Here is a 27,264-nt window from a genome sequence, read left to right as displayed (position 1 = left end):
GCTGACAGACCCCACTCGGTCATTACGGAAAGACCCGTGATTCTCACTTTTAAATGCCGAGTGTTTGGCAAAGGAGCAATCACTGTCTTTATGTCTTAGGTTTCATGCGGCGATGACAGTAACGGTTCTCGAACTCACGACCTCTCGCCCACAAACCAAGCGATATATTACTTAGTTAGAATAATCTAACTGTGTCTCGGGACAGGCCCTCACCACAGTTAGAATACCTCCCATATACCCGTAATGTAGCAGAAAATTGCGGAATCGCTCCAAAACGATTTTAAACTTATCAAAGAATAAACGCGTACATTTAAAGTTAAATTTATATACAACTAACCTCATTGGTAATTTGTAAGTCCTTAACACTGTAAAAAATCGTATAATAATATTGTAAACTCAACACTTTGAAATGTCACTTTTCTCGATTCGAACTGACTGCCATTTTACCGGAAACTGCCATCGGAACACCCTGCTGCATGCTGTTTTCCAAAAACGAACGCTTGTAAACCTGATTTGCAAATAAGAACGACCAAAGTGGGCCGTTAAGATAACTTTCCAAATGCATATGAGTGATGTGTTACATAATTTTACCGAAACATGCACTGTGTGCAATTTTCATTTTGCTACATTGCAGGTATATAGGACGCATTCTATCGTTAAATCGGGTCCGTAGGACATTATCATTTTAACGATAGAACATTCTATCTATATATTACTGAGCTACCGCGACCAGGTCCTGGACTAGTTATTTTTAAAAATACGTAGCTAACTCTAGTAATGGCGACCACCCCCCCCCCCACATCATTTTTTTAAAACATAGAACTGTCCAGAAAAGCATGCACATTTTTATTTAGTCAGAATTCAGTAGATTCGGGGGACTTAATTCGGCCCTTGGGTCCCCTCCAATTGTTAACATCGAGTTTGGTTTGTTACAACTATTTAATGGATTAATCGTTTATCGTGTTGCGAAAGCCGTTGACGCGTTAAAGTACCCCCAATGCTACGCCACTGTGCCCATACATGTAGCATAGTAAGTCTATTTGTGGTACGTCACCTGCAGCTGGTGACGGCTAAATATAAGTGGGACCTAAACTAATGAAATCCTTCGTCACAAATCAAAATAAACAATCCCTCGGATGCAATACAAATGAAAAGATTTTGCAATGCAAATGGAAATTATACAATGCAAACGAAAAAAAATATATAATATAAATGGAAAATATAGAATACGAATGGAAAATATAGAATACAAATGGAAAATTATACAATACAAATGGAAAATATAGAATACAAATCGAAAATTATACAATACAAATGGAAATTATACAATGCAAATGAAAAATTATACAATGCAAATGGAAAATATAGAATATAAATGGAAAATTATACAATACAAATGAAAAAGATCAAATATTGCAACGTATGACATGCCATACTGATCACTATAGGGCTCCCATCTATAGGCTGGCCCTAATAATGTCATGCTTCTGAAGTAAAAACATGCTGGCTAAAGTTGAAAAGAAACCATCTTTAAGAACACTGATGCACTTCTTACCTCGGGTTGAATTTAATTGGCTCCAAAACAATATTTTACAAAATTGTCCCTGTAAACCTTTTCAGGGTTGTTCATGAATTGATGATGCCGCTTATGTTCAACCTCATCACTGAAAATGAGGACAAACGATTTACAAATTAATCTGCTATGATTTGCATCATCGATTCGGACAAGGAGGAGTTTTAGTGATCTTTATCATAATTCAATAGACAGATTTTGTATTTTGTACAGAAATTCAAATTTTACAACAAGCATGCACGGAGGTCAATATTCATGGTATAGAAGAGGTGCATGTAGTACACGAGGGAAGAAGGCGCAAGGAGGGGAGGGGGGGGGGGCGAAAAGATACATATGTATTCACATACATACACAATATGCATACAAGAATGTGTATTTAAAATTAACAACAGCTAATTATGAATTTTTCAACATTTCTTCTATAAACAGGTATAGATTGGTGATAATTTCATGTTTAATGGTAGCTAATTCCATACAAGTACGCCTGAGTAGTAAAGAACGTTTTCGAATAAGATGTTTGATGTTCTGGTAAACAAAAATTATCATTTAATTCAGAATGCAGGGAATAGGAATCACGAGTTTGAACGACAAGATCTCGTAGATATTCGGGGTTCATACCATAAAAAGTTTTGTACGATAAAATAGACTTATACTATGTAATTAATTCAAATACATTTAACCATCCTAATTTTTCATGATTTTGATGGCTCATCAGGTGCTACGTCAAGAATAATTGAAAACTTACCATTTGGTTAAGCTGCAGTTCATAATGTCTCTAACAGTTTTCACAATGCTGTTTACCTGCATATACATGTTTGTGCTTATGTGTATTATAATATCAGAATGTAATATTTAAAGATTTATGTACATTGTACGTAATAGATTATACCAATATAATGAACATTATGCAGTTTCTTTGCGAAGACATTTTAAACAGACTTACATTTCTTGAAATGAAATCTGTATTAATTTCTGAAAATGTAAAGGCATGACATCAATATCACTCGTTATAGGTCATATTATTGTTATACCCCTAATAAACAGTGTTGTAAATTCTTTTTGGCGCCCCCAGGATGTTGTGAATTCAAGACTGTATATTCATTAACTGTGTTAAATACTATTTCTCTCTCGCACAAACAGTTCCTATGTAATTTCTTATGAGAAAAAAAGTCCAACATTAAAATAGTGTTACTTATTATGCCGAGAAGTCTTTTAGAAGAATACTACTATGTACTAAACAGGATTTTTTTGACACTATGAGACAAGTTAGCTAGCTGGTGTTTCTATAATCTAACCTACCAGAAGAACAAGTTGCATCATCATTGTTATTCTGCCTGGCATCATCAAGAATTGTCTGCATAGTTTCATTGTCATTCTGCCTGGCATCATCAAGAATTGTCTGCATGGTTTCATTGTCATTCTGCCTGGCATCATCAAGAATTTTCTGCAAGGTTTCATTGTCATTCTGCCTGGCATCATCAAGATTTGTCTGCATGGTTTCATTGTCATTCTGCCTGGCATCATCAAGATTTGTCTGCATGGTTTCATTGTCATTCTGCCTGGCATCATCAAGATTTGTCTGCATGGTTTCATTGTCATTCTGCCTGGCATCATCAAGAATTGTCTGCATGGTTTCATTGTCATTCTGCCTGGCATCATCAAGAATGTTCTGCATGGTTTCATTGTCATTCTGCCGGATATCAGAGTACATAAAAGAACTTCTCTTTCTTTTCTGAAATAATTTTTTAACATACGACATATTTCAGTAATAATTGATCTTATAATACATACATATTCACACACACACAATATATACTGTACGTGTAACTAAATAATATGCCTCAATACAGGAGCATAAAACAACAGAACTGTCATGTACTGATCCTGCATCACAAAATTCATACCTTTAATGGATGTTTTCTTAAATCATAATGGCCTTCCCTTTGAGTCTTCAATAAAAACAAACAAAATTAATGAACATACTGTATGTAGGTTTAAGTGTACTAATACATGAATCTCTAAACAAGAGGCCCATGGGTCACATCACTCACCTTGGTCCATATTTAAAGATTTTCCCTATATACTCGCATGAAAATTTTTATCCCCTATTGTGGCCCCAACGTACCCCCAAGGGCCATGATTTGAACAAACTTGAATCTGCACTATTTCAGGACACTTTCATGTAAACTTGTACTTTCCTAGCCCAGTGGTTATTAAGAAAAAGATTTTTAACGATTTTCCCTATATATTTGTATGTATTTTTAAAATAAAAGTCTTCTTGAATTTTGATCAATATGACGGGAACTTTTAGGTAGCAAGTATTTCACAATAGTTAGGTGCATGGTTAAAGTTCTTGATATAAAAAACAGACAGACAAAGAACAATACACCATCTGGTGGTGCTGGGAGGTAATAAACAAAATCTAAAAAAGATATACACGTATCAATAGCCTAAGGTATGATTGTCATATTGAACAGGAGTATCCGATAGACCGTATCAATAGCCTAGGGTATGATTGTCATATTGAACAGGAGTACCCGATAGACCATATCAATAGCCTAGGGTATGATTGTCATATTGAACAGGAGTACCCGATAGACCGTATCAATAGCCTAGGGTATAGTTGTCATATTGACAAGGAGTATCCGATAGACCGTATCAATAGCCTAGGGTATGATTGTCATATTGACAAGTAGTACCCGATAGACCATATCAATAGCCTAGGGTATGATTGTCATATTGAACAGGAGTATCCGATAGACCATATCAATAACCTAGGGTATGATTGTCATATTCAAGGAGTATCCGATAGACTATCAATTGATCAGTACCGTCTAGTAATACAGTCTGTAATACAAGTACTTACCACAGGGGCTCGGTTGTCAGATATTGAAGTTTTGTATTATTTGTTCCCGAATAATAAATTGAAGTTTTGCATGATTTGTGTCCGAATAATAGATTATATAAATAAAATCCACCACCAAAATCCGCTTTTTTCGAGGTTTTAAAAAAGGTGTATCATGTGTACATTAAAAAAAGTACTTTTTTAAATACATGTACACATGGTACACCTTTTTTAAAACCTCGAAAAAAGCGGATTTTGGTGGTGGATTTTATTTATATAATCTATTATTCGGACACAAATCATGCAAAACTCCAATTTATTATTCGGGAACAAATAATACAAAACTTCAATATCTGACAACTGAGCCCCTGTGGTACTTACCACTTGATCGCAAACTGAAGTGTCTTTTGTTACTTATTCTTTGTGTGATGTATCGTGATGTTGTATCCCGCTCTAAGTTTTCAATAAACAAATTCACTTCTTGGTACTGAGTAAATGTAACAAGCGGCATGATGGGCAGGTCTAAAGGCCAGAATCGGGCCGGAATGGAGGTAGTGGTACTCAAAAAAGTACCTATATCTCCGCTAATACTCATCATATTTTTATTCGGTAAAAAATCCCATAATATACGGGGCAACACCTTTCAGAATATATATAACAATTTTAAAATGTAAGATGACAACTAATAGAAATCCCTGCCGGAATGAGCAGTGATCGAAAAAAGTTGGTTCCGTAATAGAATAATGGGTATCAAATATTTTATTATAAATCCTGTTATAGTTGATATTTTTTTATTCGGTAAAATTTCCCATAAAGCATAGGGCAAGACCATTTAGAAAATATAAAAAGAGTTGCATTTATTTGCTGGAAAGTGTTTGAAAATCCTGCCGGAATGAGAAAATATGGGGAGAAAATGGAGGTCATATGGGAGTCGTTGTTTTATAAAACCATATATCTCAAAAAATATTGCATGTTGATTTATTCGGATAACTTTTCCACAATCTACAAGGCAAGATCATTTAAAACATTACAGTTTTTAGAATTCTGTGCATGTTTAGTATGTGAAAATCCTGCCGGAATGAGCGGAGATCGTCAAAATTTCATGCATAATCGGCGATCGAGTCAATGTTTTTAAAGTAATAATTGATATGCCGATAGGTGTAAAAAAAAAAAAAAAAAATGCATTATGCCTAATGAGAAGACGGCTTCCCGAGAATGGAGATAAACTGAATAATTTAAAAATCTTCAAAGTGAGTTAGAATATACCCAAGGGTGTCTCAAATGCTATTCAATGTGGAATGGCGGGTATTGGTCAGTACAAATTATTAGATATTTTCTCTTGTATACAGATACCAAAAGATGAGATTGTAATCCCAAAGAAATTGTTAGAATCTGATATGTTAAGGGTACGTCAGGGAACTTAGAATTACCTTCCGAACCTTGTTGTGATGGTTTGTGTGATCATGTTATTAATAAATATTCTGGTGTAAAAATTATTGAAACGGATGGCCAAAAAATTTCTGAAATCTCCGCGAAAGATTCGACCACAATGTAATTTGAAACGTAATGATAAAAAATCAGGGAGGAAAAACACGCGACCGAACGATTTTATGGCAAAGATGTCATACCAGCTCCTGATTCTGCCGCTGCCTTGGAAAATGAGGTAAGTGAGGAAGCAAGTAAGGCTAAAAAAAATCAAACTGGAAGAAAGAGAACTTTATGACGGTAAAAATGATTCTGATAAAAAATGGGTTTATTCTCTTAAATTATCTCATAAAGAAACTATTTTAGATCCCCGGGGATGGATTTGCTCCGATATCATAAACCAAACTCTACAGATTATCTCCAATCAGTTTCATCATATTAATGGTCTTCAAATGACAAGTCTTACTCCAATTTTCCACTTCATGGAAATGTAATAAGCAATTTCAATCTACTTCACCGCCATCAGTGCAAATACATCTCACGGGTAAGGATCATTGGGTTCTATCTTTGGAGTCTAAAGACAACGAGGTTTGTATTTTGGATAGCTTAAGTAATATGAAAAACCACACTGTTAATACACCAGCACTTGAATTTCAATTGTCACTAATTTATGGGAGGGCTAAAACGTCTATTCCTATAAAAATTTAGATATTCAACAGCAAAAAAATGGTAACGACAGTGGTTTATTGGGTGTGGTGGGTGTGGCATGTTTACCTTGGGAACGCGCGCGAACGTCAAGATACCTCGGACAATTAAATAGTTGGATAAATATGTTGAAAGCATTGTTGTGTTTACAGATTTGATTATACAATTAGGATATATACAATCAATAACGATAAAAAAATTATTCTAAATACAATGAAATCCCGTACATTTCACATATAAATGAACCACTTGGCCTAGCTTACACCATTGGTGCATTGTGCACTTGGTTTATATTTACTTTAACCTTTTTACATTTTTTTAAGGACTAAATAAAATACCATGCATCATTTAACGTTTCAAATATATATGTCAGAATGAATATGTATAATAATTCCGGGAATAAAATAATGCATCAGATTCCTTTATATCTTAGACGTATCTCATAAATATTCATGTTTACCTCAGGCTCGTGATATATAGACACAACCCATTATAATGTAACAGGCGTCAGATTACTCGATAGGTAAATCTATAGAATTCAGTTACACACTAGTTATAAAAAAAGAAATAAAATCATGGATGAGTTTCACAACTTTTTCATCGAACACCAAACTGTTATTACAGCAAGCGCCATCACAGGTAAATGGTATCTATAATTATCATATGTAATTTACTTGAACATCGCGGTCACGGTCATAACAGAACAAAGTGATTTTTAAAACAAAGTATGGAGTGCCGTTTTTGTCTTATTGGACGCATGATATACCTCCACTATTATCGAATGACGTGCTGTTGAATTGTTTTAGCTATTTTATGGTAAAATTTATTTTTAAAAAGTAGGATTGGGTAGCAAGCAACTTTTATAAACACCCCTTCTCCATACACAGACCAGGTATTAACAGCTGAAACATTTTTAAGTATAAGAATAACATCATACCTGGTATTTCATAAACAGAGGCTTTATTAAGGTATGGTATAAAATGACGATTACTTATCAACATAATTCAACATAATTCTTCAATATTTTTATGTATCTTTAGATATGAAAATATTTTGTGATATTGGAATTTGGCATTCTTGATAGCAAAAATTATTTTCTGATATAACTGATATCAAAATAAATTTTTACATTTTGTATGAAAACATTGTCTGACATTTGAAAATTAGCACCGTTTAAGTTTCCGATATCAAAGAATGCCTCTTTATTTTACTACCAAGTAGTATATAGTTTATCGTTTACAATCCCATCCCTATGAAATAGGCATATTAGATTTGGAGAAATGTAGATTGACCCTGATCAGTATTAAATTAGATTTTACTGTATATAAGTTATTAGCGGGGTACAATTATTATGATATATTAGCATTCAAAGGACAAGATTATAGTGCACAAGTATACAGTTTGCTTTTTCACAATCAAATGAAAAGTTTTCGAGTTCAAATGATAAAAAATCTTCCACAAAAATGTTAAAAATAAAAATAAATAAATAAAAGAATAAATGAAATAAAATTCCACAAAATGTTAAGATAATCGCGCTGAAGAAAATAACCACCACCACCAAAAAACCCAACTATCTGCCGAATAAAACTTTTGATCGCCATTCTTTTAACTTCCGCCAGAATATCTAAAACACCATTCAATATCGGATGTGCACGCGCAGAAATTCCATAGATATCATAAGTACGCTTTAGGCGTTCAAATTATTTTTTAAACATTTACATCTCCAATCTACCAGAAAAGATACATCTACCCATCTAAAAATTTGTTATAAATTATAGTCATTTTTTTCTTACCCGGTAGTAGACTTTCCCGGTAAAAATAAAAAAAAAAGTTGAATGAAAAAGTGAAAATAACGAACAGTGATCAATCTCATAATTCCTGAAAGGAATACAAAGTTTAGAGTTGCATAAACATGGACCCCTGGATATACCAGAGGTGGGATCAGGTCCCTTGGAGGATTAACACCTATTCTCATATAATGTGGACACTTTTTCTGAAGAATTTTAAAAAATAAAGTTTTTAGAGTACTTTTTTGAACGATAGATTATGAAAGAAAAACATTCATAACATAAAATTTCAAAATTTTAACACTCAACCACAAATCATTAAAAAATAATGCTCAGTGGAGTAGATCTGTCCATTTTCATTTTGTAATCTACGTTATCTACACAGTTTAGCAAAACATCTTAATTCAATATATTGTTACATTAAAAAAAATTACTTGATTTTGAGAGTTTACAATGTACGAAAGTCTTTGATATACGAATTGTAAAATTAGTAAAGAAAAATTTATATCATCTCTAAAATAATCAAACAATTCCTTATTCTATAGAGCAATTGTTTCAGATCAAAGATTTTTTAACTCTATCACTGTAAAGAGAAGGAGAAAATTTACAGAAATGTTACATATAAATGATATATCGACTTGTATAGTTATGAAATAAACAAAATATCGCACACTAATCTAAATGATAGTGTTACGATAGTGATCAAAAAGGAGATAACGTAGATTACAAATCGTCAATATTTCACAATCTTTGTAATGTAACTTGAATGAAAATGTCACATTTTAAAATTTGTTTTCTTTTTTAAAAGCATCCCCTGTTGACCGGTCACACCAGCCATGAACCCTCTATGTTGATCAGATAAACAAAATAATCCGTAACCAAATTCAACTTGTAAAGAATGGCTTAACATTTGGTATGAAACACGTCAGAAAGCATTTGACCTAACAATATGTTGTATTCGCACATTTTAAAGATCAGTATTTTAAAGACTCTAGAATTTTCGAAATGCTGACTTCGAACGAGACTGATGAAACCCCGTAACATCAACTGGGCATGATCAAATTTTAAATCGAGGCAATCTACTGAGGATTTGTCAGTAGCTTGCTTTGATTTAAAAAATGATCGTACGCAGAACATGCTCTCGTAGATCAAATCTCTTGAGAGACATAAACACCATATACAGGCGATAATGGAATAGTGCTACATAAATATTAGAGGTTGACGATGGAGAAACTGAAGTCAATCTATTTGTCATAAAGTTAAGTTAAGATTATATAGTTTGCCGTTAAAATATATGTTCACTTTTTACGAGCGCTTGGTGAAAGAACAATAGCTGCCTATCATAAGAACTCAAAGCCTGGAATAGAACCTGCGTCATCAACACACGAAGCGAGTGTTCTACCAACTGAGTTTTTGTACTGGTTTAAAGGAGCATGACAGTACAGTAAAACAACTGGCATATTCATATCAGAAGTGTCGGATTACCTAAAACAAAGTCAGGCATCTTAAATACCTTTTTACATATTCAACATTTTTCTCACCTAAAAAGACATTTTCTATTAAATGATGATTTCTGTATGATACCTGATGCAATGTATTTTAGATCACGTCACTGCACACGTCGACCCTGATATAAATCCTGAGTTCTTAATTAAGGTCTCAGACTAAAGACCAAGGTATTTTGAACAAACATATCGACCTTTGTCTTGAAAATTTCTGATGCACAGACAGGTATACGTGAATGAGTAGTAGATGTCGTCCTCGTTTTACTCGTATCCCTCTCCTACTAAAAGAGTGATTATCACCTTCGCGAAATTTAGTACTGAATAGTTTGGTCTTCGTTCTTTTAAACTCGCGCCGAAACCACTTGTCGTTCACATTCAGCGCGGCTGGGTTCCTCTTTTTTTCTGGTGGTTGCCCACTTGAGCAAATCTTTTCAGTTTCTATACATGAATTTTAAGGAAATGTTTAGAAGGGATTGTGTAGCGTCCTGTTTCAGGATACAGGCGTATGCTGTCCGGAGGTTATCAACAAGTCAGCATTCCCCGGAAGTTCAATACATGTATACTGAGCATTCTTCGATTTCCTTATGGACAAAACGTAACCCTGTAATGGATCACTGGGTATATAAAGTCTCCTTTTTATAATCTTTTTCAACACACTTGAATTTCCTACAAAATTCTTTCACTGTTCTCCCACGGTCCCTATCGTTACCATATTCTACGACTATTGCCTTCTTTAATATTAGCCATGTCGTCTGGATGGTGGCAGTCTGTTTCCATGGAGATAACATTATCATTTTCCCCGCGACGATCTCATTTATATATACAACTGACAACTCAACTGTATGACAAACGGGATGATTTCAGCTTCCCCATCGTCAACTTCCCATATCTATGTAGCAATATTCCATTATCACCTGCATATGGTGTTTATATATCTCAACTGATTCGATATGCAAGAGCTTGTTCTGGGTATAGTCAGTTTTTAAATCGAGGTAAGCTACTGACAAACAAGTTGATGGTACAGGGGTTTCAACAGTCTTGATTAAAGTCAGCATTTCGCAAATTCTATTGTCGTTATAACGATGTAGTTCGTCAATACATCCTATCATTGGGTCAAATGCTGTCTGACGTGTTTCATACCGATTGTTAAGCCGTTCTTGGCACACTGATTTGACTGCGGATAACTCCGTTTACCTGATCAGGATATGGGGCTCACGGCGGGTGTGACCGGTCGACAGGGGATGCTTACTCCTCCTAGGCCCCTGATCCCACCTCTGGTGTGTCCAGGGGTCGGTGTTTGCCCAACTATCTATTTTGTATTGTTTATAGGAGTTATGAGATTGATCGCTGTTCGTTATCTTCACCTTTCATAGATCAACATTAAAATAAGACAGAATATACGATAGCAAATAGAAATCTGTCTTCAGTTAAATTATCAATTTAAGAGAAACTATGCAAGTGATAACAAAACTTTAAAACGAAAGCATGTCAATTTTTTCCAGGTGTGACGCTGTTTGCTCTACGAATGTGGGCAGCCGGGGGGAAATGTTACAGCAAGACTTGCCTGAACGGAAAGACCGTGATTATAACGGGAGCAAACACAGGCATAGGGAAGGAGACCGCGATAAACCTGGCAGGAAGAGGTAAGTAAGGCTCGCCAGGTCAGAAATATTGTAATAGAGAATAAAGCCGCTAAAAACTACAGAAGGGGTAAGGCTACCCAGACTGAGGTAAGGGGATGAATAAACAGCACTATAGGAAGAAAACTGAGGTGGTTGATGGAAAAGGGAAGAAAAGGTGGGAGAAGGAGAGAGGGGGTTAGAGGAGAGAGACGTGGACCCCTCTCCACTTACCTACAAACCCAAGGATAGACAATACGATATTGCTATACCTAGAAGAGAATTCGTACGGTGATATGTTATTTACCTTTAGAGACAGAAAATTACATTCCACGTGCACAGTGTCCGTATTCCTTGAAATTTCAGCATCATTGATGTATACTAAGTAACCTCTTCTTTTATTTAAGTACATCCCTGTGGGACAGCTAGTACATGTATATAGATTCATTGTAGGGGCAAGGGTGATCATGGCTTGCCGTAACAAGAGTCGGGGAGAGACGGCACTGTCTGACGTCAGAAAAAAGACCGGAAGTAAACAAGTCGTTCTGAAGATGCTGGATTTGGCATCGCTGGAATCCGTCCGAACATTTGCTGAGGACGTAAAGAAAACAGATTCCAGACTCGACATTCTTGTTAACAATGCAGGTAGGGGTTTTGATTACAGATATATTATCAGGTTGAAAAGTTATTAAGGTGAAATTCAGCATGCTTATTTGACCGATAAAAAAACCTTTTGGGTGGGCATTGTAAAACTTTAATCATGATCCATTTTATCAAATTCGGCCTTTTCTATTTTTCTCCACAATACATGAAAATATGTATACTTTTTTAATATTATCATGATAATATTACCACTATCAAAAGACCCCTCAATCTATGATCAGTCTTACTTCTGTTTCCAGTCCAGTCAATATCCCTCTCTTTTTCGACCAATATATCATTCTACTGCACGGCGACTTTAAGAAGGAATAACACACCGGCGAATCCAATAAGGATGGAAAATGAAGGATATGCACAATATTTTGAAATTGAAATTTACCTTATCTAGTTGAAAAATGCTAGTAGAAAGTAATCTAGGGGAACATTTAATACCCCTGCTAGCTGGACGTGACCGAACGATCTACAGATCAGCAGTCGACACGTTAGACTACTGAGCTACCCAGTTAAACAACTGGATTTAAAACGTAAAAACACGTATTGCCTGATATTTATAGTTTCACAAGGAAGTCGGCCATCATGACGACGTGGTAGTCCTTCTTAAAGGTTGCAAGTCTAAAAGTCGAATATCGAATATCCCCGAGCATATCCCCGAGCAATGTCTATAACGTTACAACTATATCTGCAGAGTTGCTGCAAGTAGTAAATTGTGCATACAGCTTTGTTTAAGTATTAAAACGTTAATCACCCCCTGCTATGAAATACAGACATTTTGTAGTGTTTGTCAAGGCCAGCTTGGTTCCTCTGTTTAATTCTTATTTCTATTGAATGCTTTCATCCATCTCCAATGACAATTTGTAAATGTTTTTTTAAGGAGGAACGGGGGGTTTTGAGGTTTATGTTTTGGCTTTTAAAAGAAAAAAAAACTGCGTTGCAATACACCAGATAATACCTAGAACATTATAAGATGCTCATCAATATATAGGGCTGATGATGTGTCCACACACGAAAACTGCAGACGGATTCGAGTTGCAACTCGGAACAAACCATCTGGGCCATTTCATGCTCACTAATCTGTTGTTGGATAAAATTGAAGGATCCGCTCCTGCTAGGATAATCAACTTGTCCTCTATTGCCCACATGGGTAAGTGATATCGTGAGTAACTATTTTATGAAAGAAAAGAAGTTATATTTTCATAAGTGGATGGTTTTAAGGATTTCGCATCGCTTAAACGATCTTTTTGTTCAATTAGTCTTGAAGTTGAAATAAATTCAGCAAACACATGTTAAAGCAGAGAATAGCTAATGTAATGATAAAGACGTTTTCATAATGTTGACTTGTTTTATAAGCGTTTACCGGTAAATATGTATAAAAATTATAATAATTGTAATCAAAAATGACATCAATATACTTAGGTTGCAACAGAATTAATTTTGATGATATCAACAGTGAAATTACCTATGGCAAATGGCAGGCTTACGCACAAATTGGCCAACGTTCTGTTTACCAGAGAGCTGAGTAAAAGACTCAAAGGTACACCAGCCAGCGTCACCTTAAAGCCGAGTTTGTGTCTAATCTTAACATTGGGCAGAGGGCTCAAATAGACTTATCCCGCAGGGCTCAAATAGGCTGCCTAAAATGAATTGAATGACCTTCAGGAGGTACTCTACATCGTTATAGTGGCTGATTTCCTTTTAAAACATGAATGATAAATATGAATATCAGCATTATTTTTCTATTCATTTCAAATATACTGCCTGTCTGAGTAGCTCAGTAGGTTAGCACGTCGACTGCTGATCTGTTGATCGCGGTTCAAGTCGAGTAGGGGTTTATTACCCCCCACCCCCACCCCCCCACCCCAGATTGCTGTCTACTAAAACTGCAAATTTTGACTAAATAAAGTAAATTTGAAAATTGTCAATGTCAAAGTATTGTTGTACATATCCTCCACTTTTCTGTGGACTAAAGCAATTACAATGTTGTTTTTTCTGCAGGAACCGGTGTTACCGCTAACTCGGTACATCCCGGAATGGTAATAACCGAGTTATTCCGATACGTCTCCGGATACAATATTATATGGCCCTTCATGATCTTTCTATGTAAAACCACGAGGGAAGGAGCACAAACTAGTATATACTGCGCTGTTGACGAAAGTATAGAGAACGTCACTGGAAAATATTTCAGGTAATTTGTACATGCAACTGTAGAATTGAAGACATCAACATTATTTGAAATATTTCCAGTGTGATGCATTGGAGTCATATTTATTTACGTCACGTGATACATGTACACTGTACTGAGTTTTGGTATCTCTAGCTAATATCTATAGACGTCGTGTTGTTTTCACAGTCGTATAATGTATGCTGTAAATATTTCAGTGATTCAGTCTTCCAGCTGTCCTTGTAGTACACAACACCATACTTGTTGTTGCTGCTTAGAACTAGCCCCAGCCCAAATACGACAATGGCCATTCAAACCAGGAGCAGAGACCAAGTGCACCTTCTCCAAATACTTGACAAGAAAAGCTTCCATGTTCAGAAAATGAAAGTAAGCCGCTGACGAAAATACACTAGACCAAGGCCAAATCTTACGTCAACTTTTTAACGACCTATCTCATTTGCATAAATCAGGTCAAACAGTTTGTGTATTGAAAACAGTACCTACCCCCCCCCCCCCTTTTTCTTAACTTTTCTCCTAGGTATTGTTCAAAATTTATTTTTTAGACTTGAAATTCTCATCGTTAATCATTATTAGTCCCCTCCTATACAAAAATGTCCGAAAAGTTGATTAATGCGAGTTTTGACCTTTGACCTGATAGGACACAGACTACCAATTATTTTGCTATACATTCCTTTATAACATAGAAATTAATATAAAAAATTCCACCGCCTCAACTTACCTGAAACTTGGTACAGACTCAGAGCAATTCAAGTCCAAAAATATTTGTGAATCTCAGGAAAATCCACCGCACACAAGTCCTGTTATGACATCGCAAGTAATCCCTACCCTGCATATTTTCCTTTCCCTTTGAGAAGCAGGTAAACAATGGCCTATTTACACCCTTCCTACTACACACTTAAGAGCAGAATTTCCCATTATTATAAGTTTTTAAATTTTTTCAGACCCTCTTCTTTCCATCTATGCCCTATAATAACACAAATCCACCCCACATACATCCCAAAGAATTTTTAAGAAAAAACCTATATTTATAAACAGGCACTACTTGCGTAATAGGGGTAAAATTAGTAGTCTGTAACCAAATGGGTGGTTGGTTGGTTGGATATTGTTTCACGTCCTGCACGAGAATTTTTCACAGATATGGAGACGTCACCAAACTGGGTTTCTTGTAATAATTTTTTTTTCCATATATTTAATTCTTAAACCGTTATAAAAAGGACATTTTAAAATAAAATGAAATTCGTCTTCTAACTCATTTAGGTTACAAAATGTACAAATCCTATTATTCGCTATTAATATTATACCGTAGAAATATGCACATTAAATTGAATTTTCTTTTCAGAGAAGTAATCGTCCCATGTCCAATTTATAAATGACAATTTCCTTAAAGTTTTTGTTTTATTGGGGGAGGGGGGTATCATGGAAGAAATATTTCCTAATTCATTTAAATTATCTATTAAATATGAAACAGTTTATATATAAAAACAGTTTTGAAAGAGTTGATTTTTATTTGTATATGTCTGTAGGTAAACCCTTTATTCCTTGTTCCCTATTATTGTACGGTATGAACCTACTTAAGAAAATACAAGATTTATTATTGTGTTATAAAAAGGCTTCTTAATGATAGGTGAAAACAACGAACAGTGATCAACCTCACAATATGAAATATGTTCAAAGCGTTTTGTGAAACTGTGCTACAGCCAGTTTCTATCGTAGAAGCATATGTTTTTCTGCTTGACTCCTCCATGACGAGAAACAAACCTCTTTTACCTACATGTTTGGAAAGGAATCATCCATTTATTGTCATATTGTTTTATGCTCCTGTATTGAGGCATATTATTTAGTTACACGTACAGTATATATATTGTGTGTGTGTGAATATGTATGTATTATAAGATCAATTATTACTGAAATATGTCGTATGTTAAAAAATTATTTCAGAAAAGAAAGAGAAGTTCTTTTATGTACTCTGATATCCGGCAGAATGACAATGAAACCATGCAGACAAATCTTGATGATGCCAGGCAGAATGACAATGATGATGCAACTTGTTCTTCTGGTAGGTTAGATTATAGAAACACCAGCTAGCTAACTTGTCTCATAGTGTCAAAAAAATCCTGTTTAGTACATAGTAGTATTCTTCTAAAATACTTCTCGGCATAATAAGTAACACTATTTTAATGTTGGACTTTTTTTCTCATAAGAAATTACATAGGAACTGTTTGTGCGAGAGAGAAATAGTATTTAACACAGTTAATGAATATACAGTCTTGAATTCACAACATCCTGGGGGCGCCAAAAAGAATTCACAACACTGTTTATTAGGGGTATAACAATAATATGACCTATAACGAGTGATATTGATGTCATGCCTTTACATTTTCAGAAATTAATACAGATTTCATTTCAAGAAATGTAAGTCTGTTTAAAATGTCTTCGCAAAGAAACTGCATAATGTTCATTATATTGGTATAATCTATTACGTACAATGTACATAAATCTTTAAATATTACATTCTGATATTATAATACACATAAGCACAAACATGTATATGCAGGTAAACAGCATTGTGAAAACTGTTAGAGACATTATGAACTGCAGCTTAACCAAATGGTAAGTTTTCAATTATTCTTGACGTAGCACCTGATGAGCCATCAAAATCGTGAAAAATTAGGATGGTTAAATGTATTTGAATTAATTACATAGTATAAGTCTATTTTATCGTACAAAACTTTTTATGGTATGAACCCCGAATATCTACGAGATCTTGTCGTTCAAACTCGTGATTCCTATTACCTGCATTCCGAATTAAATGATAATTTTTGTTTACCAGAACATCAAACATCTTATTCGAAAATGTTCTTCACTACTCAGGCGTACTTGTATGGAATTAGCTACCATTAAACATGAAATTATCACCAATCTATACCTGTTTATAGAAGAAATGTTGAAAAATTCATAATTAGCTGTTGTTAATTTTAAATACACATTCTTGTATGCATATTGTGTATGTATGTGAATACATATGTATCTTTTCGCCCCCCCCCCCCTCCCCTCCTTGCGCCTTCTTCCCTCGTGTACTACATGCACCTCTTCTATACCATGAATATTGACCTCCGTGCATGCTTGTTGTAAAATTTGAATTTCTGTACAAAATACAAAATCTGTCTATTGAATTATGATAAAGATCACTAAAACTCCTCCTTGTCCGAATCGATGATGCAAATCATAGCAGATTAATTTGTAAATCGTTTGTCCTCATTTTCAGTGATGAGGTTGAACATAAGCGGCATCATCAATTCATGAACAACCCTGAAAAGGTTTACAGGGACAATTTTGTAAAATATTGTTTTGGAGCCAATTAAATTCAACCCGAGGTAAGAAGTGCATCAGTGTTCTTAAAGATGGTTTCTTTTCAACTTTAGCCAGCATGTTTTTACTTCAGAAGCATGACATTATTAGGGCCAGCCTATAGATGGGAGCCCTATAGTGATCAGTATGGCATGTCATACGTTGCAATATTTGATCTTTTTCATTTGTATTGTATAATTTTCCATTTATATTCTATATTTTCCATTTGCATTGTATAATTTTTCATTTGCATTGTATAATTTCCATTTGTATTGTATAATTTTCGATTTGTATTCTATATTTTCCATTTGTATTGTATAATTTTCCATTTGTATTCTATATTTTCCATTCGTATTCTATATTTTCCATTTATATTATATATTTTTTTTTCGTTTGCATTGTATAATTTCCATTTGTATTGTATAATTTTCGATTTGTATTCTATATTTTCCATTTGTATTGTATAATTTTCCATTTGTATTCTATATTTTCCATTCGTATTCTATATTTTCCATTTATATATTTTTTTTCGTTTGCATTGTATAATTTCCATTTGCATTGCAAAATCTTTTCATTTGTATTGCATCCGAGGGATTGTTTATTTTGATTTGTGACGAAGGATTTCATTAGTTTAGGTCCCACTTATATTTAGCCGTCACCAGCTGCAGGTGACGTACCACAAATAGACTTACTATGCTACATGTATGGGCACAGCGGCGTAGCATTGGGGGTACTTTAACGCGTCAACGCCTGTCGCAACACGGGATGTCTGCTTTTAAGGTCACATTATCCGAAATATATGTGATTCTCACTTTTAGTTAGCAATGCGTATGGGAAAGTATATTAAATATATTTATGTCTAAGGTTTGATGCAGCCATGACACGAGTAGAACTCGAACATGCAACTTCACGGTTACGAACCAAAGGGTATATCACTGAACTACCGCGATCGGTTCCATATAAGGACTAGTTGAACATACATGTAGCTAGCAATGAGGAATCTTGCGCCGGGAGACCCCCCCCCCCCTCCCTTCACAAATATGATGTTTATATATATAGATGTAAAAAAAAAAAAAAAAAAAAGCATGCATGTACGTTTTATTTTGTCAGAACGCACTTTTTCCAGGGGCGGATCCAGGAATTGCGGTTACGGGGACGCCACTTTATGAGGCATGGGGTCTAGGGAGGCGGCCCCCAGTGGGTCCAGGGCGAAGCCCTGGTAGGGGTCCAGGGGGCGAAGTCCCCTGAAGCTCCTGGATTTTACAGAGTTCATAAGGCTTGAAATATGTCATTTTTAATCAAGTGACATGAGTAAAATGACGCAAATTTTAAGGGTTTCTGGAAAATTAAGTTCTCTCAATAAAGTAATTCAAGAAATCAAAAGATTTTGTCATTTATTCCTCCGGGAATGGAAGAAATTATTGCTTCTTTTATTGTTTAATACATTTTTCTAAACAAGATACCAAGATTTACCTTAAACTTGGAAATTTTGATGGGGAGGGGGCGCCGGCTGCGCCCCCTTAAACCCTCCCCTGACCCCCCCCCCCCTTTCCCCCACCAAGGCTTTGTACTGGAATCACTAGGGATCTTAAGACAGTAACCAGACATCCAGCAGTTTACTGCATCCTTTCGTTCAGAATTATCTAGATCAGCCAGTGGTTAAATAGGAGACTGATCACATTAGACGCATAAAAGCGATCAATTAATGGGGGGGGGGGGGGGTGTTACGGGTTACGCTATAACATTTAGCAAATACGGTACATTCCTGCAAAACGTGGCTCCTGAACTTTACCTCTTCAACATCTCGCGCATTACCAAATTCGATAAACGATAACTTAAGATTAATCCATTAAATAGTTGTAACAAACCAAACTCGATGTTAACAATTGGAAGGGACCCAAGGGCCGAATTAAGTCCCCCGAATCTACTGAATTCTGACTAAATAAAAATGTGCATGCTTTTCTGGACAGTTCTATGTTTTAAAAAAATGATGTGGGGGGGGGGGTGGTCGCCATTACTAGAGCTAGCTACGTATTTTTAAAAATAACTAGTCCAGGACCTGGTCGCGGTAGCTCAGTAATATATCGCTTGGTTTGTGGGCGAGAGGTCGTGAGTTCGAGAACCGTTACTGTCATCGCCGCATGAAACCTAAGACATAAAGAGAGTGATTGCTCCTTTGCCAAACACTCGGCATTTAAAAGTGAGAATCACGGGTCTTTCCGTAATGACCTTCAAAACAGATATTCCGTATCGCTGCACAGGCGTTGGCACGATAAAGAACCGTCATTGCTACGGCCCTGTCATCGTCGGTTACCCACGGTTGCTTCTATTTGAGCGTGAGTGGACTCAATCAAAACCGTGGTTTGCGACGATGCGGCCCTGTGTGCTAAGCACGTCTACAGCTGTGGTACATCAGTGACATTAACTAATGAAATCTTTCGTAACAAATCAAAATAAACATTCCCTGGATACAATACAAATGAAAAATTATACAATGCAAATGGAAAATATAGAATACAAATGGAAAATTATACAATACAAATGGAAAATATAGAATACAAATGGAAAATTATACAATACAAATGGAAATTATACAATGCAAATGAAAAATTATACAATGCAAATGGAAAATATAGAATACAAATGGAAAATTATACAATACAAATGGAAAAGATCAAATATTGCAACGTTTGATATGCCATATGATCAGTCTGTGCATCCATCCATGCATTGAAAATTTTCAGATTTCATCTGGCAATTCCGACAACTGGGTTTCAGATCAAGTTTGAGAGTTTGGGCTTTGTTGAACTATTTTTGAAAGAGTTATTGACCTTGAATTCAAAATACACAAACCTTAATAAGTTAATTCACATTTCAAAAGTCCGCCAAAGTCTTCTGTCAAATGAACATATTTGGAAATGTATGTCCCATTCATCTTTTAGAAAGAAAAGGTTGTGACATTAACATGTTAAATGTGTGCTTAATTTTATTTCTTTCAATTGTGTAGGAATTAGAATACCTTCAACATTTCCTTTATGAAATGATGTGCACCAGCAAATTTTTACCAGGGTATGTTGATATCTATTTTAGGGAGGAAAGGGGATATACTTAATATGATAAAACATTTAAAATGATTATTTCTCAGAAACTTACAGATACATCAGTCTTGAATAACTTGTATGTAGTTATCATGTGTAACAGTTAATTTGTATGATTAAGATATTTAATATGCATTACAGTAGGTTAATTTTTTGCAGATTTTAGTTCACCTTAGGCAGAGGCTCGGATTAAAATTTGCCCATATGTGTGTGTGTTAGTTATTTTCCTCTTTGACTTCTTATCTCAAGGACCACTTGCTCAATTTCAACAAAACTTGGCATATGGTATTATTAGATGAATTGAGTTCAAGTATGATAAAGTGAGGGGTGAGATACTCAAGAAAAGGAAAAAAATAGAATGGATTATTTAAAAATAATCATCATAACAACAGCAGGGCCCTGTTAGTCCTATTGATAATGGAGCATCCCCATGTTGTATGGATTCATAAGTCATGATACTTTGCGACAAGAATGGAATCAAAATATGAAGCCCAGATTTTTTCATGAGAATAGACAAAAGAAAAATCTTTGAAACATGATATTGTGAAGAACAGTAGGACTGGGGTTATTCAAGTGAGCATTGTGGGCCATGAACCTATTGTTTTATATCATTATCACCAACAATGAATTGATTTTGCTACCTTCATTTAAAGAAAAGTACTTTTTCATTTCAGATCTATTTTCTCCCGTTACTCCACATTTGTTGACCGCAAAAATGAACAACTCGAGCAAATCTTTATTGCTTATCCTTTGTAAGTTTGCAAGTATTCCTTCTGATATATTATGCATTAGAGGTCATGTTCCGTTTGTTTGTATTTTTCAATATTTCCACACAGTGGGCATAGGTTAATGATTTTAAAACATTTCTTCTTTCTGAATTATTTACAGAATGGGACATCAGTACTTAAAATTTGTTGTTCTGAAAGAGGCCATGATACACTTAGTTTGCATAAGCACTGGACTCCCTTATGAAGAACTCAGTGGAGCGTATCAATAGCCTAGGGTACTGCTTTCCTACTGGTCCTGTAGAACTCAGTGGAGCGTATCAATAGCCTAGGGTACTGGTTTCGTACTGGTCCTGTAGAACTCAATGGAGCATATCAATAGCCTAGGGTACTGCTTTCCTACTGGTCCTGTAGTACTCGGAGGAGCGTATCAATAGCCTAGGGTACTGGTTTCCTACTGGTCCTGTAGAACTCAGTGGAGCGTATCAATAGCCTAGGGTACTGGTTTCCTACTGGTTCTGTAGAACTCAGTGCAGCGTATCAATAGCCTAGGGTACTGGTTTCCTACTGGTCCTGTAGAACTCAATGGAGCGTATCAATAGCCTAGAGTACTGGTCCTGTGGAACTCAGTATAGCCTATCAATAGCCTAGGGTACTGGTTTCCTACTGGTCCTGTAGAACTCAGTGGAGCGTATCAATAGCCTAGGGTACTGGTTTCCTACTGGTCCTGTAGAACTCAGTGGAGCGTATCAATAGCCTAGGGTACTGCTTTCCTACTGGTCCTGTAGAACTCAATGGAGCGTATCAATAGCCTAGGGTACTGGTTACCTACTGGTCCTGTAGTACTCGGAGGAGCATATCAATAGCCTAGGGTACTGGTTTCCTACTGGTCCTGTACAACTCAGTGCAGCGTATCAATAGCCTAGGGTACTCAGGGTTTTACCCAGCATTTAGATTTTACTACCCATTTTAAATTTAAGGGGAATTTTTGAGAATGCAGTCATTGAGCTTCCAGGGGATGGTGGTGGGGGATATCCATGGAATATAATATCCACAGATCATTACAGCCATATAAATTGATTGATTACTCATTTTATCTATATTGTAAGTCTGACAATTATACAAAATGACTTGGAATATATAAAAAATGATTTTTGTTGAAAATTCTCATACAATTTTGTCAAGTTTCTACATATGAAGGGGAATTTTTTATCTGTGGAAGGGGAAATATCCATTTGTTGCCAAAGGGGAAAGGTACCTTATACCTGTAGTAAAAACAACCTAGATAAATCCCTGGTACTGATTTCCGACTGGTCCTGTAGAACTCGGTGGAGCGTATCAATAGCCTAGGGTACTGGTTTCCGACTGGTCCTGTCGAACTCAGTGGAGTGTATCAATAGCCTAGGGTACTGGTTTCCGACTGGTCCTGTAGAACTCTGTGGAGCGTATCAATAGCCTAGGGTACTGCCCACTATTGTTGTAGAACACAATGGAGCGTATCAATACCCTAGGGTACTGGTTTTCTACTATTGAAGTAATCTACAGTGTAAATATTTATTGAAATGGTTCTTTAAATCAATGAATACCTGACAAATTTCACGTTTGTGATTTCTCTCTCTCTTCCTCTCTACTTATAATTAACATTATAAAAGGTATGAATTAAAAAGTACATAGTGTCCTTTCATTTTGGTAACCGTGTACAAGAAGGAAATACATTCCGGGAATAAAATAATGCATCGGATTCCTTTTAATTGTTAGACGTATCTCATAAATATTCATGTGTACCTCAGGCTCGTGATATATAGACACAAATAAGACAAAAACGGCACTCCATACTTTGTTTTAAAAATCACTTTGTTCTGTTATGACCGTGACCGCGATGTTCAAGTAAATTACATATGATAATTATTGTACTGTCCGTAATTGTCGTGCATTTAGATACCATTTACCTGTGATGGCGCTTGCTGTAATAACAGTTTGGTGTTCGATGAAAAAGTTGTGAAACTCATCCATGATTTTATTTCTTTTTTTATAACTAGTGTGTAACTGAATTCTATAGATTTACCTATCGAGTAATCTGACGCCTGTTACATTATAATGTCGGTTGAGGTTAAATTAGAGGAACGGAACATAAAATTAAATACGACTACAGTACTGCAAGTGGATCCAGAGGGCGCCCAAGCAGACGACCAGAGAAAGCTGATGAAGCAGACAACCAGAGAAAGCTGATGAAACACGAAAAGCAGGGGCAATTTTTAAACAGCCCACCTGCATTGTGAGGACAGTTCAACGCGCACTATGAGGACAAAGACTTTGTACTTATGGTGACGGAGGACACATAAACATGACCCACACTTTAAGAAACAAAATGTAAATTAGTGGGGACATGTCCACACCGGTCCTAGTATTCTCTCGAAAAACAAATTTTCTCTTACAATATTGGATGGATTTTAAGATGCGTCCCAATAAAAACCTTAAATAGTACCTTGAGGGGGGGGGGGGTAATTTATTTCTTTTTACAAATTTTACTCACGAGTAAATTTTCCCTAAACATTGTGAGGACTTCCTTTATAAGATAGAGAAAGAGAGAGAATTGGGAAGTTGTTGAATAGGTCTATGTCATTTATACAAATGTCATTAAAATCATACTCACGTTGATATACATGTACATTTAGTTGATTGAACAATTTTATCATTAAGAAAAAATATATATGTATGAAAAAAATAAATATAATAAAACCATATGTTGGCACACAAGAAAAAAATGTAAATTTATCACATTGTACAATAATTTTTTATGCATCAAAATACACAAACAAGATTGACATTGTACAGGTGTGCTCTTTTCTTTTTTTTAAATGGGTATCATTATAAAATTGTCCTGACTAGCTCATTGCAAACCCCCAAATAATTCCTGGTCATTTTATGTAATAAAACCAGTATACATGTGCAAAGTATCTGAGAGGAACTTTCCCCTATGCTGTTCATGATAAAGAAATTATGTTATATACATGTCAAAAATGCTAACTGAAATTTGTTTATTATGGATAAATAAAGAAATCGATGTGAAGTTCATTAATTTTTTCGAGTTGTAAAACTGTTTAAATAGAGAACTGTAAAATAAATAAATAAAAAAAAAACCACCACAACTCTTTAAATCCGTCAAGAGGTTATACGGGGTTTATTTTTGGTGCCGTAACCAGAATCAAAGGTCCTCTCAAAAGATTAATTAATTGTATATTGTTCAGTGCCCCTTTCTAGAACTTTTCACTCATGGAGACGTCACCATTACCGATGAAGGGCTGCAAAATTTAGGCCTATGCTCGGCGCTTACCGCCTTTGAGCAAGGAGGTATCTTTAACATGCCACACCTGCTGTGCCACGGGGCCTCGGTTTTTGCTGTCTCACCCGAAGGACCGCCCCATGTAGTCACTTCGTACGACAAGCAAGGTATACTGAGAATCTATTCTAACACAGATCCCCGCGGGAATCCCTCTCAAAAGAAGAAGATAATGTTCCTACACTTTACAAGGGAGCCAAATGAATACTCAAACTTGACGTCAGGAATAATGAGGATGATGATAAAGAAATGGACTCGCTGGTGCAACAGGAATTAGTAGATATTTTTGTGACGGCCTCGCTTTGGTCCTTGTAATGATCTAATCTGCAAATACAAGCTATTACTGGATCGAATGCTATCTGGTGTGTTTCATACCAATGTTAGGTCGTTCTGTACATAATGATTTGACTACGGATTACTGTTTACCTGACCAAGAAATAGGACTCACGGCTGGCGTGACCTGTCCGTTGATATCAAAGATAACAAAGCAGAGGAAGACCCGGATGACAATGAGCCCGACTGCAGGGACAATTTCTTTGCAATATATGTTCTTAATTCGAATGCCTCTAGCTGTCACCAAAAAAAAAATTAACTGGTTGTCAGGTCAAACAAACAGATGAGTTGATTGGGAACCCTTCGTACGTCTTCCCAAGGAAATTGGTATACAGAAGGCCAAACAAAAAGTGACATTCAGATCCAAAAATTTAGGAATACATTAGCAAAGGGTACCGCAACGATGACAGAAGAAAAGAAGATCGTCAAAAAGGTAGTTCTTGTTCATAATTATTTTGAATAGAAACTCCGATTCCCCACATCTAAGACTCTGTGTCCGGAGAAAATTAAAATCTTTAGTGATATGCATACCATGGTCTAGGTCATATGTATGTCGATAAGAACATGCCATGATAAAAGCCAAACTTGTACAAAAAGGTTACATATGTATGTAGAAGGATGCGTAGTCTGCAAGACCCAGAGTAGTAAGAAAACTCAACCACCACTCCAAGAAACAGACATACCCCCATTTCATTTCACTAAGGTAGGAATAGACTTATCAGGTTCATATGCGACCACTTTATCAGGAAATAAGTATATCATATCATTGGTATGTGCATTTCCAGTCCCTAGCGAGTCCGTCAATAACATTGTTCACCTTATTCTAAAAGAAATCTACCCGAGATATGGTTGTATAATGCACGGAAAAGGTAAATAAGACTGTATGCGAAACTCTAAAAGAGTTGAACATAAAATCACATCACTGCGTCATACTCCAGCACAGAAGGAATTGGGAAGGTGAACAGGTTTCATCGTGCGCTTTACGTCACAGATGGTAGATGCTGTCCAAACGTGGGGTGTTTAATCAAATCAAACATTGGCCGCGATAAGATTTCACCCAAATGAATCATTCAAGTTTTCGCCATACTACTTGCTGTACAATCGCGATGTGGCACTCCCAGTGGACACCTTACTAAAACCATTGATACCCTGGAGAAGACCAACACCAGATAAACCTACAAGAACAAAACAAGACCTTCTTGGTGGTTTATAGGGAAAAGGAAAGCCACCAAAAAGGGTGAAGACGTTGGATTATAGGTAGGAGATCCAGTATACCTAAAGAACAGTAGGAAGAAATACACTTTACCAATCAGTTCTGTTGTGAAAGATCAGTTGACGGAACAACTGTCAAGTGTTACGCCCGGCTGACTTGCTGACCAATCCCTTTCATCGAAGAATAAGAACGTGCGATGCATAGAACAAATTACATCGTACCACCAACAGGCAAGGAATCGTTAGAGGATGGCGAAATCCCGGAATCACTCAAGCGTGCAATACGCTATAAACAAAAAGCAAAGAGAGGATTCCGACAATGAAGAAAGTATACCATTAGTTGAGTGTGGAGGATGACTGCGTGCCACAAAGATCATAGGTATTGTCAATGAGGATCTTTTTAATATCAACTTCAGAGTACGTGTGCGAAGAATCAGAGTGGTGTTTAACTAAGTCATTTTTGGATGACTGATCACAAGATATGAATATTTCCAGTTTCCATTTTTATTGAAGACGCGCGGACCTCTGGACACACCAGAGGTGGGATCAGGTGCCCAGGAGGAGTAAGATCCACTATCGACCGGTTAAACCCACCGTGAGCCCTATATCTTGATTAAGTAAACGGAGTTATCCGTAGTCAAAATCAATGTGCAAAGAACGTCCTGGCAATCGGTATGAAACACATCAGACAGCATTTGATCCAATGAAACGTTGTATTGGCAAACTAGATCGTTATAACGACCATAGAATTTGCGAAATGCTGACTTTAAACGAAACTGTTGAAACCTTTGCACCATCAACTTGTTTGCCAGTAGCCTGCTTCGATTTAAAAATTTACCATACGCAGAACAAGCTCTTGCGTTGAGAGTTATAAGACCATATGCAGGTGATAATGGAATATTGCTACATA

At 36.0% G+C, this 27,264-nt stretch overlaps 1 protein-coding gene, 2 long non-coding RNA genes and 1 pseudogene across 3 annotated transcripts; 3 read left to right on the top strand and 1 right to left on the bottom strand.

Annotated features, from left to right (window-relative positions):
- Window positions 1–1,013: 1,013 nt before the first annotated feature.
- On the bottom strand, window positions 1,014–3,301 carry LOC125645765 (major royal jelly protein 3-like). The gene is made up of 4 exons (XM_056157347.1): window positions 2,873–3,301; window positions 2,517–2,545; window positions 2,319–2,374; window positions 1,014–1,664 (listed from the first exon to the last, which is right to left on the bottom strand). Exons 1-4 carry the CDS (start codon window positions 3,282–3,284, stop codon window positions 1,568–1,570), a joined length of 594 nt encoding a protein of 197 aa, XP_056013322.1. The 5' UTR covers window positions 3,285–3,301; the 3' UTR covers window positions 1,014–1,567.
- Window positions 3,302–6,037: 2,736 nt separating this feature from the next.
- Window positions 6,038–14,305, top strand: LOC130052225 (retinol dehydrogenase 12-like; annotated as a pseudogene).
- A 2,000-nt stretch (window positions 14,306–16,305) lies between these two features.
- Window positions 16,306–18,037, top strand: LOC130052421 (uncharacterized). Its single transcript, XR_008800774.1, has 3 exons — window positions 16,306–16,354; window positions 16,853–16,908; window positions 17,564–18,037. It is a non-coding gene; the product is annotated as an uncharacterized LOC130052421 (long non-coding RNA).
- Window positions 18,038–20,634: 2,597 nt separating this feature from the next.
- Window positions 20,635–21,765, top strand: LOC125682052 (uncharacterized). Its single transcript, XR_008800775.1, has 3 exons — window positions 20,635–20,715; window positions 21,419–21,496; window positions 21,633–21,765. It is a non-coding gene; the product is annotated as an uncharacterized LOC125682052 (long non-coding RNA).
- Window positions 21,766–27,264: the final 5,499 nt, after the last annotated feature.

This window comes from Ostrea edulis, chromosome 2 (assembly GCF_947568905.1).
Source record: "Ostrea edulis chromosome 2, xbOstEdul1.1, whole genome shotgun sequence".
NCBI classification, from domain to species: Eukaryota; Metazoa; Mollusca; class Bivalvia; order Ostreida; family Ostreidae; genus Ostrea; species Ostrea edulis.
The sequence above is the reverse complement of the archived record's forward strand: the minus strand, read 5'-3'. Positions and strand labels throughout refer to the sequence as shown.

Coding starts and splice junctions, on each gene's coding strand:
- LOC125645765 (XM_056157347.1), bottom strand. CDS start 3,284: ATGTACTCTGATATCCGGCAGAATGACAATGAAACCATGCAGAACATT. Junction 2,375..2,516: donor CAGATTTCATTTCAAGAAAT/GTAAGTCTGTTT, acceptor ATGTATATGCAG/GTAAACAGCATTGTGAAAAC. Junction 1,665..2,318: donor AACTGCAGCTTAACCAAATG/GTAAGTTTTCAA, acceptor CCTCATTTTCAG/TGATGAGGTTGAACATAAGC.